The sequence below is a fragment of the Alosa alosa genome, chromosome 2 (genome assembly GCF_017589495.1).
Source record: "Alosa alosa isolate M-15738 ecotype Scorff River chromosome 2, AALO_Geno_1.1, whole genome shotgun sequence".
In the NCBI taxonomy this organism is placed as follows: Eukaryota; Metazoa; Chordata; class Actinopteri; order Clupeiformes; family Clupeidae; genus Alosa; species Alosa alosa.
Window position 1 is genome coordinate 25,761,802 of NC_063190.1, and position 15,654 is coordinate 25,777,455.

Consider the following 15,654-nt stretch of genomic DNA (forward strand, 5'->3'; position numbering starts at 1 on the left):
TCTTGACCAAATACAGACTCAGTGACCACAGCCTAGCCATAGAAAAAGGCAGACTAAGAAAGTCATGGTTGCCAAGAGAGCAAAGAGTCTGTGGTCACTGTACGGCAGGTGAGGTTGAGACGGAGGTGCACTTTCTTCTTCAATGTAAGAAATATGAATTTATTAGAGATACCTACTTCGATAAATTTACCAACCTAATCCCGGAGTTCCGAAACCTGGGAGAACAGGAAGTACTGCCTGTCTTACTTGGACAGCAAGGACAGACAGCAGCTCTTGCTGCTAAATATGTCACTGAATGCCATAGAGCGAGGGACAGTGATTAGACACTATACACATGAAATACCTACCATTTTCAGCACAGACACACACACACACACACACACACACACACACACGTTTATATGTATAAATGTCTTATCTATCGTATGTTCTGTATTGTATTGTTTGATATCCTGCTTTGGCAATGCAAAGAAATATTTGTCATGCCAATAAAGCTACCTTGAATTGAATTGAATTGAGAGAGTGTGGTGTGTGTGTGTGTGAGAGAGAGAGAGAGAGAGAGAGGGAGAGAGAGAGAGAGAGAAAGTGTGGTGTGTGTGTGTGTGTGAGAGAGAGAGAGAGTGTGGTGTGTGTGTGTGTGTGTGAGAGAGAGAGAGAGAGAGGGAGAGAGGAGAGAGAGAGAGAGAGAGAGAGAGAGAGAGATCCTGCAAATAATTCCGGGACAGCCAGTCTACCTCTCTGTAAAGCGTCCCCCATCCGAGGCGCACGTACACACTGCACTTCATCATCTGGGGCTGCCTATTGTTCTAGTGAGCAGCCACTAACGTAAAGACTCTCATCTATAACACCACCAAACAAATGAATGCGAATACGATCAATGCCTCCAGCTACAGCAGGGAAAATAAGTATTGGACACATCAACATATTTTTTAGTAAGTATACTTTCAATGAGGCTATTTGTATGAAATTTTCACCAGACATTAAAATTAACTCAGATAATCCACTCATATAAAACAATCCAAACATTAATGTCCATAGGTAGAGTTATGTGTAATAAAGTGGAATGACACAGGAAAAAAGTATTGAACACGCCTGCTGAAATTTCTTAAATACTTTGTGGAAAAGCCTATATTCGTGATGACAGCTTCAAGGCATTTTCTGTATGACGAAACTAATCAGTCACAGTATTCTGGTGTGAGTTTGGCCCATTCTTTTAAACAGATAGTCCTTTAATATTGAATATTTCAGGGGTCCCTCTTGTGAATCCTGATCTTTAGTTAACTTCCAAAACTGTTCAATTGAATTGAAGTCAGGGCCTTGATTTCCTTTCTCTGAAACCAATTGAGAGCTTCCTTTGCTGAATGGTTTGGATCATTGTCCTGCTGGAAGGTCTAGCCATGTCTCATCCTCATCATCCTGGTGGAAGTAAAGATTCTCCCAGAACAAAATGACTCCATTCATCATTCCTTCAACTGTATGAAGTCTGCTATGTTTCTTGTGTGACACCTTGGTAATAAAAAACCTTTTTATAGCCCACCAGTATGTACTAACCCATCTTATATCAATTTGCACAGACAGGAGGGACAATGTCTCTAACTACTTATAGATTCCAGTTTGTTCCTTGTCATTCCTCGCCTTTGGTGTACTGCTTTTTCTTAGCGTGTTCAATACTTTTTCCCTGTGCCATTCCCTGTGCTTTTTTACTCAGAACACTACTTTTAGACATTAATGTTTGGATTTTTATATATGTGTGGATTACCTAAGTTAATACTAATGTCCGGTAAAAATTTCATGCGAATAGCCTCACTGGAAGTATACTTACTGAAAAAAATGTTGACGTGTTCAATACTTATTTTCCCCGCTGTATGTGTAAAGAAAGGGAAAGAGAAGGGACATTGTTATGAGTGTCGGCGGAGGACACAGAGACCCATATGAGGCAGAGGCTAGAGATCATTAGAGGGCACCAATCCTCTGGGAGAAGAGGCCAAAGGACTGCCAAAGGCTTCTTATTTATGTAGATCTGCACGGTCACCATCTGCAAAGCTAAACTGGCTTTGCTTGTTGCTTGTTTTCATTTTCAGTATTTCAAAAAAGGTTTATGGTCACTCTGCCTTTATTGGGATGCTGCTTCCACTACATCGAGCCTAAATGCTCACTCAGTAGGGCACAATTTACATAATTCCTGCAAATAATGTGGGATTCCCAATAAATAGTCAGGCAGGACACAGAGATTTGGATGTTGTTATCCCAGTTGCTTTTGGCTTGCTCTTCAATTTGTCATTGAATTTAGCTTTGTCTGTGAACATTGCAAATAACTTCTGATGTTGCAATGTCCCAGATGCATCTTAGTTGTTCTCCCCATTATACCTTTATCCACCTGCTGTGATCACCGACACGGTCCTGAAGGACCTCATGACTATCCAGTATCTGACACGTTTTAAACAGAGGTAGACATTAGCATTGTGTTATAATGATGAAACTGAAATCTCAGTAATTATGTAATTGAACATACATCTAACATATATGTTTATGACACTGCGAATAAACTGTTGGCCTTTTCTACAACTGAATTAACAGGAAAAAAAGAGATACAAATTAATGATTTGTCATTTTTGTGTTCTCAGCTGCAAACAGAGGTTAATATGGAGAAAGCTAATGACGACAGGAAGCTCATTTCCCAATTTTGCTCATGCAAATCTAAGTGCCTATGTGTAGAGGGCCAATCTAGTCCTCCAAACAGTTTGTTCTGGCTGGGCTTTGATAAGAACAAAGTGATGTTCTTGTGGTTGTCATAACGATGACAATGAAAGCACAGCTGGTTATAAGGACCTGTGTCACTTGGCCTGAATGTACAATGGAGGTGGTGAATTTGAATCCGTCTGGGCTCCTCAACCCTGAGAATCATCACAGAGTATGAGGACATTCGCTAAGCCTGTCATCTGATATTTCACAGAGAAGAGGAAGAAAGACAGAGAGCGTCTTTGTTAGAATCCCTGCGATAAGTTAATTAATGACTGTTTCTGATCTTGAAGAGCTAATGGAGATCCCAGGTGGCACCTCTTCTTGGAACACAATCAAACCGTAATTAGGCCAACATGATATTTGTCCGGGTTACTGGGGTTAGGGGATTACGTCCTAACATGACAAAGTCACAAAATGACAACTAAAAGCAAGCAAACATCAACCAGCCAAATCGGATCTCATAATTTTCATCCTATCCTTGAATTCGTTCTAGTATTCCCAACTACATTAAATAAATATTGTGAAATATTTCATCTCTACAGTGGGGTAATTCCATGGAAAATTATGTTTTTTGTAACATCCATAACACCAATAAAATGTGATGGTATGTTGTGAATGATTTCATGAAATTTGAGCATTTACTATTTTTGGCTGAAGAATGTACATGAGGAAAAATGCACTAAAAATGAATGTTATCAATGTATTCATACAAATGCCAAGGCATTTCACTGGCGTTATGGATGTGACAAAAAGTCAAATTTCCGTGGAATTGCCCAGTGCAGTATATGTGCAATATTTCATCTATGTCAATAAAAAGAAAAATCTTTAAATGCTGTTTTGAGACCCGTAGATTCTATATGTTCAATATATGTTTAATATGGATGTATTTGCAGGGCCTAGCAACGATGAGGAAATGCAGAGGAAAGCTGTCGGTGCTCCGATGCTGGAGCTGGAATAAACTCTGAATGTTGCCTTAGCAACGGAGAGGCTTGTATGTTCATTCACTGATACAAATTTCCTTTTCCTACAATTTGCAGGCGACTGGGTTTATTTTAACAGGAGCTTCATGCAGGCAGACCTTAATCACTTTTTGCTAGATACGCAGTGACATCAGAGACAGAATTTGGCAACAGCCTGAGCCTTTAGAGGAACATGAACAATAGTTTAAACAAGAGCGGAGGGTTTTCTCCCTGTGCTTATCCATTTTGACCAAAAAGCTAGACAGTTTGATCTCTCTATCACAGAGACTTTTCACATCCGTTGGGTGATTCAAGCTAAACACTGTTCAAAATTAGAACAAAAAATAGTGGTCCCCTTTCATTAGATGACTCTGTTTTTTTGCACACTAAATTGTCCAGCAGTGGTCATACATTTGTCTTTTGTGAAAGACTGTGGAGGGGGGAAATATAGATGTAATTTGTGCAGATACAGATGCCACAGTGCACATGATGTGAAAAGCTGTTATGAGTTATAGCATCATCTGCTGGCCACATGATCAAATGTCAAAACATTTCCATGAGAGGTAGTACCTGGGTGCAGGTCTTCCCCCACTTTAGGGGGCGCTGTGACTGCACACCTAGAGACACAAACCGTATATTCTGTATCAATGGGTCCACAACCTTACCCAGTTGATAGCGATTGGTGAAGTCTATATGGTCTATAAGTATATATCATAGACCATAAATTGGTGGGAAAAGGCTGTGATCATGTGACCAACTGGTAAAGCAGCAGTCATAGTAAAAATTCTGCAGGGGGCAGTGATGCACAGCTGCCTCCATCGTACCAATCGAGAGGATTACTTGGTGTAGCCTATCACTGAGAACAAGATCACCAGCTCACAGCTTTCACCACCGGAAGTAATAAACACAACCTGAGGCACCCACAAAGCTGCGTGAGTATGCCTGCTTCTGGACCTGACCCACAGCATCTTCTGCCCTCTGCCGTCTAGCAGGAGTTACAGAGCCTTGCATATGTTCCTTCCCCCCTTGCTATTCCCTTGCTTCCCTCACAGGCAAAGCTGCTATTGGCTGGATCAGAATCATGCTGGACTTTGGCCTTGACTAGCCCACTGTGCCATCCATGTCAAATACAATAAATTCCATGGCAAGGCAAGGCAAGGCAAAGCAGGTTTATTTATATAGCATGTTCCTACACAGAGGCAATCAAATCCAAGGAATATCTAAAGCGAAAATGAAGGCAAAGTGAAATGGAAAAAAAGAACAAAGCAATAAGGACAGAGCATCACATTTGCATGAAAATAGATGTTTTTGGATTGACAATATAACAAAGATATCTAAAATCGTCTGGCAGTTTATTTCATGTCTTTATGCATCCATTCATTATCAATTGTCCAACAAGTATTACATATAGCAATAATGATCTCACCCACTGCCAAAAATAATATTTTTCCAATATCTTAATTAGATTCTATATCAGTACCAAATATAAGTGTCTTAACAAGGATCACGATGCAGTGCTGCATTGTTCAAGGGCAGTATGTATGTAAACATAATTCCATGATTCTGAATTCCCCGAATGTGGCTTTGCATGTATTATTTGTTAACTTGCATAGACATTTTTCTTAAAAGAACACACCTCTTTCACCTACATATACTCACACAATTCTCCCATACAGTTAATTTCATATAATTTTTCCTTTCCATACTGTATAATGACATGAGATGTAATAATAATAATAATGTAGTAATAATAAAAACGTTCACATCGCTGTTCTTTTGGCAGTGCAGTTGAGGATATCAAAGCAACAATGCTTAATCCACCACATCTCTATATGCGCTGGATCCTGCGTGTCTTATTTGTGGTCTTGTTGGTCTGAGTCATTGCTGTGAGAATGAGGGGAAAAAACGTTATAAATATTCTCCACAAAGTAACATTACATTTATTTTACTTAATTTTTCTTCAATCAACTTCATAATAATGTCAGGGGAAATTGTAAGTGTTTTTTTCTTTGATTTAGTTGAAAATATCAACCAACTAGGTAAGAAGCTGTAGGATTAGTAAATGTGCCATCCAGAGACAATGAGCTAAGGGTGTGGTATCATGGCCAAATGATGATAACAGGCACACATTCCTTTTTACGGCCCCTCTCATACCAACAAAGTTGCGGAACAGGATTATGCTACAGTATATATTGTGTTGCAATCCAGTTCCCCCTGTTGCTTTCTATACCAAAGCAAAACAGCAACACTTGCTTAACACATATTTTGCTGAATGTTTTGTGATATCCAAATTTGACTTAATTGCTATTCCAAATCTGGAGTTGCCTGAAGTTACTGTGGTAATTAATTTTTCATCAGCAAGGTTTATTCCCTGCAAATTTGGCATTCATAACAGATACTGTAATAAAAAAAAAGTCTGATAGCCCCCAATGAAATACACTCCAGGATTCAAAGAACACAGGTAAAAGTCCAAGAGCTGTGTTTTTGTAGGACTAACCGGAGAAGTCTAACTCATAAGGCTGTCCACTGACGATGAAGGTCATTCTACCCTGAGGGTTTTCCTGGTACTGGGCCTCAATGTCAGCACTGGTCACTGAACATTCAACCTGAACACATGAGAAAACACATCCCATAAACATGGCAGCATTTGTATGAGCTGAAGTATGACACGGACAGATTGATTCAACTAAGAGGATATGAAGAAATGTGCCAGACACTTGGCCTGCATAGATTCTCAAATCATTTACACTCATGTGGCAAAGCCACCTTTCAGTCAGTTAACCAGTCAGTTTCTTTAACCCAGATCTTTGAATGGTCTTCTCAGGATGTCCTAGGGGTGCCCTTTGTTCTGCAATGACCCAAAGCCTTACCCTGTTTTTAAAATCATGCCAATTATTGCCACGTCCCCTAAACTGCCATTGGCCTCTGGGTGAACTGGACAGGTTCATTCTTCTCATTCCCTGGGTCAGGCCAGCTCTAAAGAAAGAGTGATTAACTCCATTGGTTTGGAAAAACACCATCCTCTATTTGCATGGTTTTTAAATATGAACTAACAGCAATATCACTCACCTCCCACGACTTTGAGAACTTTCAAACAAGGGACGTCGGCTGATTTTTCGCTTGTGTCCAGAGGACGGATTTATCTGGCACATGTCTGAAGGTAAATCACACATAGTATAATATATGCACACAATCACTCACACATATATGTACATACTGTATATGAAGAGGAATAAAAGCATGATTTATGCTTCCATGAAATCAATCAATTGGTTACCGTAGGCCCTATTGTAATGATTGCAATTTTGTAACGTTTTGGCTATAATGGTGAAAAAAAAACAGTAATGGAGAGTGTACAGACCTTTGAATCTGATCTCATATGTGTCCGATCCTACAGTGAACTGATGTGATCCCTTTTTATTTTTCTGGTACTCTGCCTCCAGCACTGAAATTTTGACTGAACTCTGTTTCCCTTTTGAGTCCTGCGAAAAACACCGGCATACATCAGTGTTTCCCATACATCGACTTATTTGTGGCGGCCCACCACAATATCAACATTGACCGCCACACAATAATTTTCCAGGTTGTACTAAATTGTGCTTAAATCTAGTTAGCATTATAACCACACTGTGCTAATTTTAGTTAATTCTGCAAACCAACCACCATAAATGGAATTCAATTCTGTGGGAAACACTTTACATATACCATATTTACACTAAATCACAGTGGCATTTCTGACCTGTTTGTTTCCTGCCACCCTACCCCATTAAAAAGTGGGGAAGTAATAATTAATCTATCTCAAAAGACATGTATCTGGGATGATATCTTTCAAGGTAGGCTGAATGGCCCTAAAATATGGAGGATGGTGCCCTTAGGCAACTGCTTAGGTTGCCAATGCCTAGAAACGCCCCTGCTAAATCAAGAGAAACATGAAATCATGAGCAAATCCCCTGCACCACACCTGCAAAAGACTATCCAGTGCTGTTGGCACAAACCTTTTCTCCATACTGGTGCCACTGTTTTTTCCCTCTGTAATACCAGAGCCATTTAGTCTGCGGAGAGCCACGTCGTCGCACTCTCATGTTGGACTTTTTCCGGACCCGCATATGTTGAAAATCTATGGAGATGACCCTGCATTGTAAAAAGCGAAAAGAATTGAGCGAACACTAAGCAAACGGAACATTTTTCTTAGTCTCAACCCACAGACGATTCGCCTCTGCTGCTCTCATGTCCTCATATCTCACTGACTCACCCATAGGTAGTATTGTATATATTGATGCCTTTTGTGCAAGGTCGGGAGTACTGGGCCTCAAGGATGTGATCGTTGGCGATGTCCTTCCAGCCACGGCCACAGTCGAGCTGCCACCTGTACGGTTCATCGTCCTCCAGATCACTCTCTGCAACACACCCCAGAGTAGAACTGATGGGTCTTTTTCAAACACTTCACAACACACTACCTCTCCCCCTCCTCTCATTCATTTTTATTTCTATAATCTAGCATGAGCACAGGATCAGAATCACTGTTCATGGGTCATCTAAATATATGTAGGCTTTAATCCTTTGTGTCTATATTGATGTCTGTTCATCTCAGACAAGTGTGTCTTTATTATCCTTTGAATATCCTTCACTGAGGATATTCAAGACTAAGGATATCCTTCACTGAGGATATTCAAGACTAAGGATATCCTTCACTGAGGATATTCCAGGGAATGCTCTTACCACTGGATGGTGATCTCCTGCGAGGCCTCCTCTCATTCCCTCTGGTCATCCCTCCAGGATTCCTCCTCCCTCCACTCCCACCAGACCCACCCCTCCCACCTCGCCCTCCTGCTCCTGAATCCTCCGGATCCGAGTCGGCAATGTGTCTCAGACGACATCTGTGACCATCGCGACAGAACCCGTCCCAGGAATTCTTGCAGACGTGCTGGTCGGGACATCTGCTGCCGTTTCGGCAGCCACCACGACTATTGTAGAACTTGCAAGGTTCTGACTGAGAGAAGCATTGCACAGAAGCATTGTTAGCCTACCATTTCATTCACATACAAAATTTCTTCAGTCAACAGCTGAACAACTCTAATGATCTACTCGATTTATTAACAATTAATACAAAATATGGAAAGTCCACAAAAGAGGGGACATAGCTGACCCTGGCCTCTGGCCTTTGGCCTCTGGAGGCTCCCTGCTCGGAATCCAAGTCGTCCCCCGACTGGTCATCTGAGTCACTGAAGGATAAGCTAGACTGGTCTGAGCTCTCAGCGTCATCCTTAAGGACACCGGTACTCAGTTCATCTGTGGAGAGCAGCCAGCCACACACACCAACATAGTACATACAACCCCAAATCAGAAAAAGTTGGGATGTTGTGTAAAATGCAAATGAAAACAGAATGTGAAGTCTTGTTAACCCATATTTAGCAGCAAAAAGAACATCAAATGTTGAACATTTACATTTTGACTGTTTCATGGGAAATATATGTTCATTTTGAATTTGATGCCAGCAAATGGGACAGGGACAGGGAATGTTTACCACTGTGCTGCTTCACCTCTTTATTTAAAGGAAAATTCAGGGTTTTAGCACTTTAAGGCCCTTTTCTGGTTTGTTTTGGATGAACTAGAGTGGTGGACACCGAAATTTTGACGATTGGTCCTGTCCTGTCGACTCGTTTTGAATCGCTTTGACTGCTTAGGGTGGCTGCCAACAGGCATACTGTAGTAGGCTACTCAAACATGTCCTAAAACAACCCTTAACATTTGTTTTCAAAACTGTGCAACTCACCGAGTGGTTAGTGGAGTTCGTTGACTATTAAAAGCAAATATATCGGCGCAATGTATGATTTCCAGCCGTCTTATTTGCTAGGCCTATTGTGGAACTATTTATTCAGACACCTCACAACCGTGTAGAAACTTCCGCTTAGAGATGCACCGATTGCAATTTTCTGGGCCGATACCGATTTCCGATTTTTCATAGAGTTTGACCTGCCGATACCGATTTTAGCCGATTCCGATTTCATTTCTTCTAACCATTTTACAGCACACACACAAATAGTTATTTTCTATCTTTTCTTTGATAGAACATGTTAATATAGACATGTAATCAATTTATCAATGATGAAATGGCTGTTAAAAAAAAATGGAACCGGTGAGCAGACAGATTCTTTTTCAAGTCTAACTTCAGATGTAGTAGGCTATCAAATTATGGATTAAGTTAAGTTATGGAACACCCATTTTATGCTTCTCACATCCAATATTCAACTAAAGATTTAAGAACAATTTTCATGATACATTTGAACATACTACCATGTAACATATTTTAATATGCATTGATGAATTTATGGGGGCGAGGGAAAAGTGGTAGCAGCCTAGGCTATCACGCAAAACACAGGGAGAAGTGCTAATAGCGATTAGGTGCTCCACCATATGAAAACAGTGCACGTCTGTTTTGGCGGTGAAAAAATTAAATCAAATTCGGTTAAATGCATCAATTAGGCTATAGAAACTTTCAGAGACGACTGATTCAGTATTCAGAGCATCAGTTTTCTTCATTGTAGGCTACTATGTCAAAAGCAACTTTAACGTTTGTTTGCCTTTCTAATAGGCTATCGTTTGTTCGCTTTCACGACATCCACTTCTCAATCTGCTAGACTAGGGTATTTTAAGGCATAGCCGCAGACTACGTGCAGTAAATAGTTAGAGTATTTTTTTTCCAGTGGAGTAGAACTACTAGGGCTACTGTATGTCGCTGCTTGTTGACATCTTTGATTATTTTTAATATCGCAGTCGTTTATCTCCGTTCAGCAGGCTTGTGGTTCAGCTGTGGACACGCAATTAGCGGCAGGACGGGCGGTGATGGCGATGTTCATTTAGCCCTAATGAAGTGACAGCTTAGTAAATTCCACGCAGTAGGCCAATGGTAAAGCACAGCGTTTGCTGCAAAGAAAAACTCACTAGCCTATTACTAGCCTGAGTGTTGGCCTGGTTGCTAGCTTCTTCAAACTTTGCAAACTCAGCTGGGTGTTGTTACAATTGCGGCGCACGAGTGTATTTGACCGGCATAAAATCGGCATGTCTCAGACTGACCGGCCGGTCGCCGGTCATGGCCGATCACGTGAAATCGGCCGATTCCGGTCACCAGCCGATCTATCGGTGCATCTCTACTTCCGCTCAACATTTGAACCTGAAGCATAGACGGGGCGCAGTAATATCAACGTGCAATGAGTCTTCCAACAGAAATCAATAGGATTTTACAAAATGCCAAATAAAACACAGAAACTGTATTTCGCTACACTACTTGTTTTGGAACATCAACGAACACCACTAACCACTTGGTGAGTTGCACAGTTTTGAAAACGAACGTTAAGGGTTGTTTTAGGACATGTCTGAGTAGACTACTACAGTATGCCTGTTGGCAGCCACCCTGAGCAGTCAAAGGTGATTCAAAACGAGTCAGAAAAGTCGAGACAGGACCAATCGTCAAAATTTCGGTGTCCACCACTCTATTTCATCCTAAACAAACCAGAAAAGGGCCTTAAAGTGCTAAAAACCGGAATTTTCCTTTAACACAATTCTGTAAATGTTTAGGAACTGAGGAGACCAGTTGCTAGAGTTTTGATGATGAAATATTGTCCCATTCCTGCCTGATAAAGGATTTCAGTTGCTCAACAGTATGGGGTATTCTTATCATGTTTTTCCTTCCATGATGTACCTAATCTGACAGGTCTGGACTGCAGACAGGCCATTTTAGCACCTGAACTCATCCTCTGGAGAAACACTGTTTAAATATGTGCAGAATTCATATTGGCATTGTTTTCCTGAAATATTCAAGGTCTTTCCTGGGGAAAACTTTGCCTGGATGGCAGTATACGTTGCTCAAAACCTGTATCATTCAGAATTGATTGTGCCTTGCCACACTGTAAAAAATAATAAGTAATGGTTACTTGAAAAAAGGGTGGAAACTCGTTGCCTTAAATAAGTTAAGTAAACAAAACTTTTCTCTTTCAAGTTATGTTTACTTGATGTCTACAAGTAATGCTTACTTAGAAGAAGTTATCCTTACTTAAGACTTTAAAGTTCTGGTTACTTACTTCCAACTAGTAAAGTTTACTTCATGCCCTCAAGTAAAGCTTACTTGAAACAAAGTTGTATTTACTACTGTTAAATGAGTTACCCTTACTTTGAGTTGTAAAGGGTACTTTATGTTGGATAGTAAAGTTTACTTGCAGAATATACACAAATAGTTGGCACTATTAGATTAGATAACTTTATTGTCATTTTGCAGAGTACAAGTACAAAGACAACAAAATGCAGTTTGCATCTAACTAGAAGTGCAAAAAAATATACAAAGACAGGTGGTGCATAGACAGGATAGGAAATATGCGGTGTAAACAGTAGTATACAGTTGGTTTAGAGTAATATAAATTAGGTATAAATATGTGCAGTGTATTAGCAGAATAAATATGGATATATTTGGTATGAACCATATAGACATTTATGTACAGTATACAGCTATGTGCAGTGTGGTAACAGTACTGTAGTGCAGAAACAGTAACATTATAACAGTAGTAAGAATAATGATGTATGTGCAGGATGAATAGTATGAAGAGCAGTAGAAAATGGAATGGCTATATGTGTAATTACAGTATGTACATTTGTAAATAAATAGAACACTATGGGTGGGATAGGGTAGTGCAATTGTCCACGGGGGTGGGTGTCCCCGTCAAGGTTTCGTGGTCATGGTGGACACCTCAACAGGCACAGGCAAGGAGGCATCGGGCGGGGGCTTAGTTGGTTGGTTGTCACCGGGATGCACAGCTAGAGTTCAGTAGGGTGACAGCCGCGAGGGAAGGAGCTTCCCTCTGAACCTGCTGGTTTGGGTGCAGAGAGACCTGTAACGCCCTCCCAGAGGGGAGTGGGGTGAACAGTCTGTGGTTGAGGTGAGAACAGTCTTTGATGATGCTGGCGCTTATACACCAAAGCATCACTTGCCCTGGATGGCCTTGATGGTGGGGAGTGAGGAACCGGTGATGCGCTGGCCAGTTTTCACCACCCTCTGCAGTTTTTTCGGTCGTATTCTGGTGTAACCTCCATGTTTCAATCAGTAGTGTTTGAGCAACTGACCTCTGACTTCACATCCAAACAAGCACAACTTACATGTCCAGTTCATTGCTCTGCATTTTCAGTTTTCCAACTGCAAAAAGAAAAAAGAGGGCAAAATTATTATCAATATGCATCTATTGGCCATGTTTAACTAAAACAGCTGATTAAGTTTATCACATTAAATGTTAATTTAAATTATTTCTCCAGAGACCTAATTAATACTGTTAAGCTAAAAAATATTATGATTTGGCAACTTATTTTTTCTATTGCTTCAGGCCTAGTACATTTATCACAATAGAATTTAAAATGTCAATCATCGTTGGAATGCCATTTTGCACCTCAATAACGGCACATTCATTCAAATTCCACACACTGCAACCTATGTCCTCTTGCTAAATCACATGAAAAGATTTTAGATAAAAAGACCATGGCTTTCTCAGTCAGTAAGGTTATGAGTCCAATTATCCTAATTGTTTTATCAATACAGTAGGAATATCGACGTAAACCATACACAGTTTAATCTTTTACACGTTTTTTGAATCAACTTAGCATGCTAGCAAGCATTTCTCACGAAATGGCTAACGTTAGAACTAAACTTCATTAAGAGAGCTCATGAAGACAACTGCTATTGGCAAATTTATACAGCCTAGTTTTTAGACCCCAGGCGCCACCACTTCCTCATAACTTCGATAACAAAAAATATCAAAGGGCTTGAATACCTAGAATATTTGTTTTCTGCTCAGCATGGTCTGAGGCAGTGTTAACAAAGATCTTTGGTGTTAACTCGCATAGCTGCTATCAGTTAGCTGCAAACTGTTAGCAGCTAGCGATATATCAAACCACTTAGCAAGTTGAACTTAACATTACCCCAGTTGTTAATGAAACCGAATGTACAGTTTTGCACAAATGCTGTTAGTTCAACCTATACTGTAAACATTTGACACATTAATACATACTGTAAACTTACCGGACAGAGCAAGTCACTGGTGAAGCTGTTACACTCCCATCCCAAAAGTCAGCCACACCGTAACACTGCCGACCGTTGGCTGTGGAATCCAGAATGCTCCCTCTGCAACTGTGCGCGTGTGCACTGCGTGAGTCCAGTTTACTCAGGTCTGAGTTGTGAAGCTTACTCGTGTATCTCAAGTTTTAGACCCCATTGTTGCAAGTTCGCCACATTACTAATGTTACTCTAGTAAGAACACTAGGTCAGCCTATAGTAAGTAAAGTATACTTGTGTTACTGCAGTAAGATGTAGTGTTATTTTTTACAGTGCAGATGTGCAAGATGCCCATGCTGTAGGCACTAACGCACCTCCACATGGTCATAGACACGGGGTTTGAACTGAGCACTGAAACAAGTTGGATAGGTTGGATACTTGGAAAGGCCCTCTCCTCTTTAGCCCACATGAGTCCATGATTTCCAAAAAGAATTGCACATTTTGATTGGTCTAACAGGACATTTTTCCATGTTACCTCAGTCTTTTTAAACAAGCTCAGGCCCAGATAAGGTGGTGGTATTTCTGTATCATGTCTAAATACAGTTTTGGCTGTTGCATGGTAAAGTTTACACTAGCATTTCTGAATTGAGTATCAAACTGTGCTCATAGATCATGGTTATCAGAGGTTTTCCTGAGCCCATACAATGATTTTACAGAAACAGGTCTGGTTTTAATGCAGTGTCATCTAAGGGTCCAAAAGACCAAGGCCATCCAATATTGTTTTTCAGCTGTATCCGTTTGCAAAGATTTCTCTGAATATTTTAATGATATTATGTACTGTAGACAATCTCATATTAAAAATAATTAAAATGACATTGTTTCATCATTTGTCCACACAGGTTTACACATACTGATAAATACCCCTTCATATTTACGTCTTACTCTGCCTTTCTGGGATGCTCTTTTTCATACCCAATCATGTTGCCAGTTACCCTAAATTAGTTGTGAAACATTCCTCCTTTTGTTTATCATTACACAACTTTTCTAGCCCTGCTTCCGCTAGGGGCGCGTCTAGATTTCTAGGCTACAACTTTTCCAGCTTTATGTTACAACGTCCCCTTATGAAACGTGTTACTGGTATCAAATTCGAATGAAATAGCACAGTGATAGTCCATGACACATTTAAACATTTGATATGTTGTCTGTGCCCTTTTGGCAACTAAATATAAGTTTACGAGATTAGCACAATATTCAGTTTTATTCAACTTTTTCTGATTTGGGGTTGTACATGTAGCCTACAACGTTTTATGGTATTGTGGACTTCTCGCTGAAAATGTGCACAAATAGGCAACATTATTTTATTGATCCTTCAGAATTAAATCTGTCATTTGGAACGTCAAAACACACTGTTGCATTAATTCAAAAGAGAAAGCTCAGTGATTTCCATGTCTGAAGCTCAATTTTTTGTTTTTCAGAAGCCACGTTTAACTTCAATGTAAAGTACAAAGTAGCCTACAAATAAACTCGTACACTAAAGAAACAACTTTTAGCCTACATCATTTTTTTTTAACAAACTTGCTTACTCACCGTTAGCGCTAGAAGCCATGGCACTTCACCACTTTTACAATCACAAATTAGGCCTACTTTCACTTTCGCTTGGGGTTTATCGAACTTAAAAATAACATGAACACGTGCTAATTATATAATGTAGGCTATTTTAGTAGGCTACAGTCACGGCAGAAAGGTTGTTTCATGCCATGTGTCAATGAATGAATTCATAGTAGCCTATTAATACAGTAGCTTATAGTTTTTGCAAACTTTCAATCCCTCTATATTTTCTGTATATTAAGCTAAGCCAACAGGTCAAGAGAAGCAACGTAAGATAAGATGCTCACCTCCAAATACAAGGCTAGCCTAGTTTAT

General features: G+C 40.1%; 1 protein-coding gene across 1 annotated transcript; it reads right to left on the reverse strand.

Annotated features, from left to right (window-relative positions):
• Positions 1-4,855: 4,855 nt before the first annotated feature.
• On the reverse strand, positions 4,856-15,573 carry LOC125285073. The gene is made up of 10 exons (XM_048229299.1): positions 15,319-15,573; positions 8,848-8,990; positions 8,421-8,691; positions 7,954-8,098; positions 7,697-7,832; positions 7,063-7,183; positions 6,771-6,855; positions 6,572-6,677; positions 6,199-6,307; positions 4,856-5,585 (listed from the first exon to the last, which is right to left on the reverse strand). The coding sequence occupies exons 1-10, from the start codon at positions 15,335-15,337 to the stop codon at positions 5,530-5,532; spliced, it is 1,191 nt and encodes a 396-aa protein (XP_048085256.1). The 5' UTR covers positions 15,338-15,573; the 3' UTR covers positions 4,856-5,529.
• Positions 15,574-15,654: the final 81 nt, after the last annotated feature.

Bases quoted from the DNA above. Each gene is read 5' to 3' on its own strand.
- LOC125285073 (XM_048229299.1), bottom strand. The intron at 8,099-8,420 runs GTAAGAGCATTC...GGTGTGTTGCAG, and splicing joins CAGGAGATCACCATCCAGTG to AGAGTGATCTGGAGGACGAT. The intron at 6,856-7,062 runs GTCTGTACACTC...ATTTACCTTCAG, and splicing joins ATATGAGATCAGATTCAAAG to ACATGTGCCAGATAAATCCG.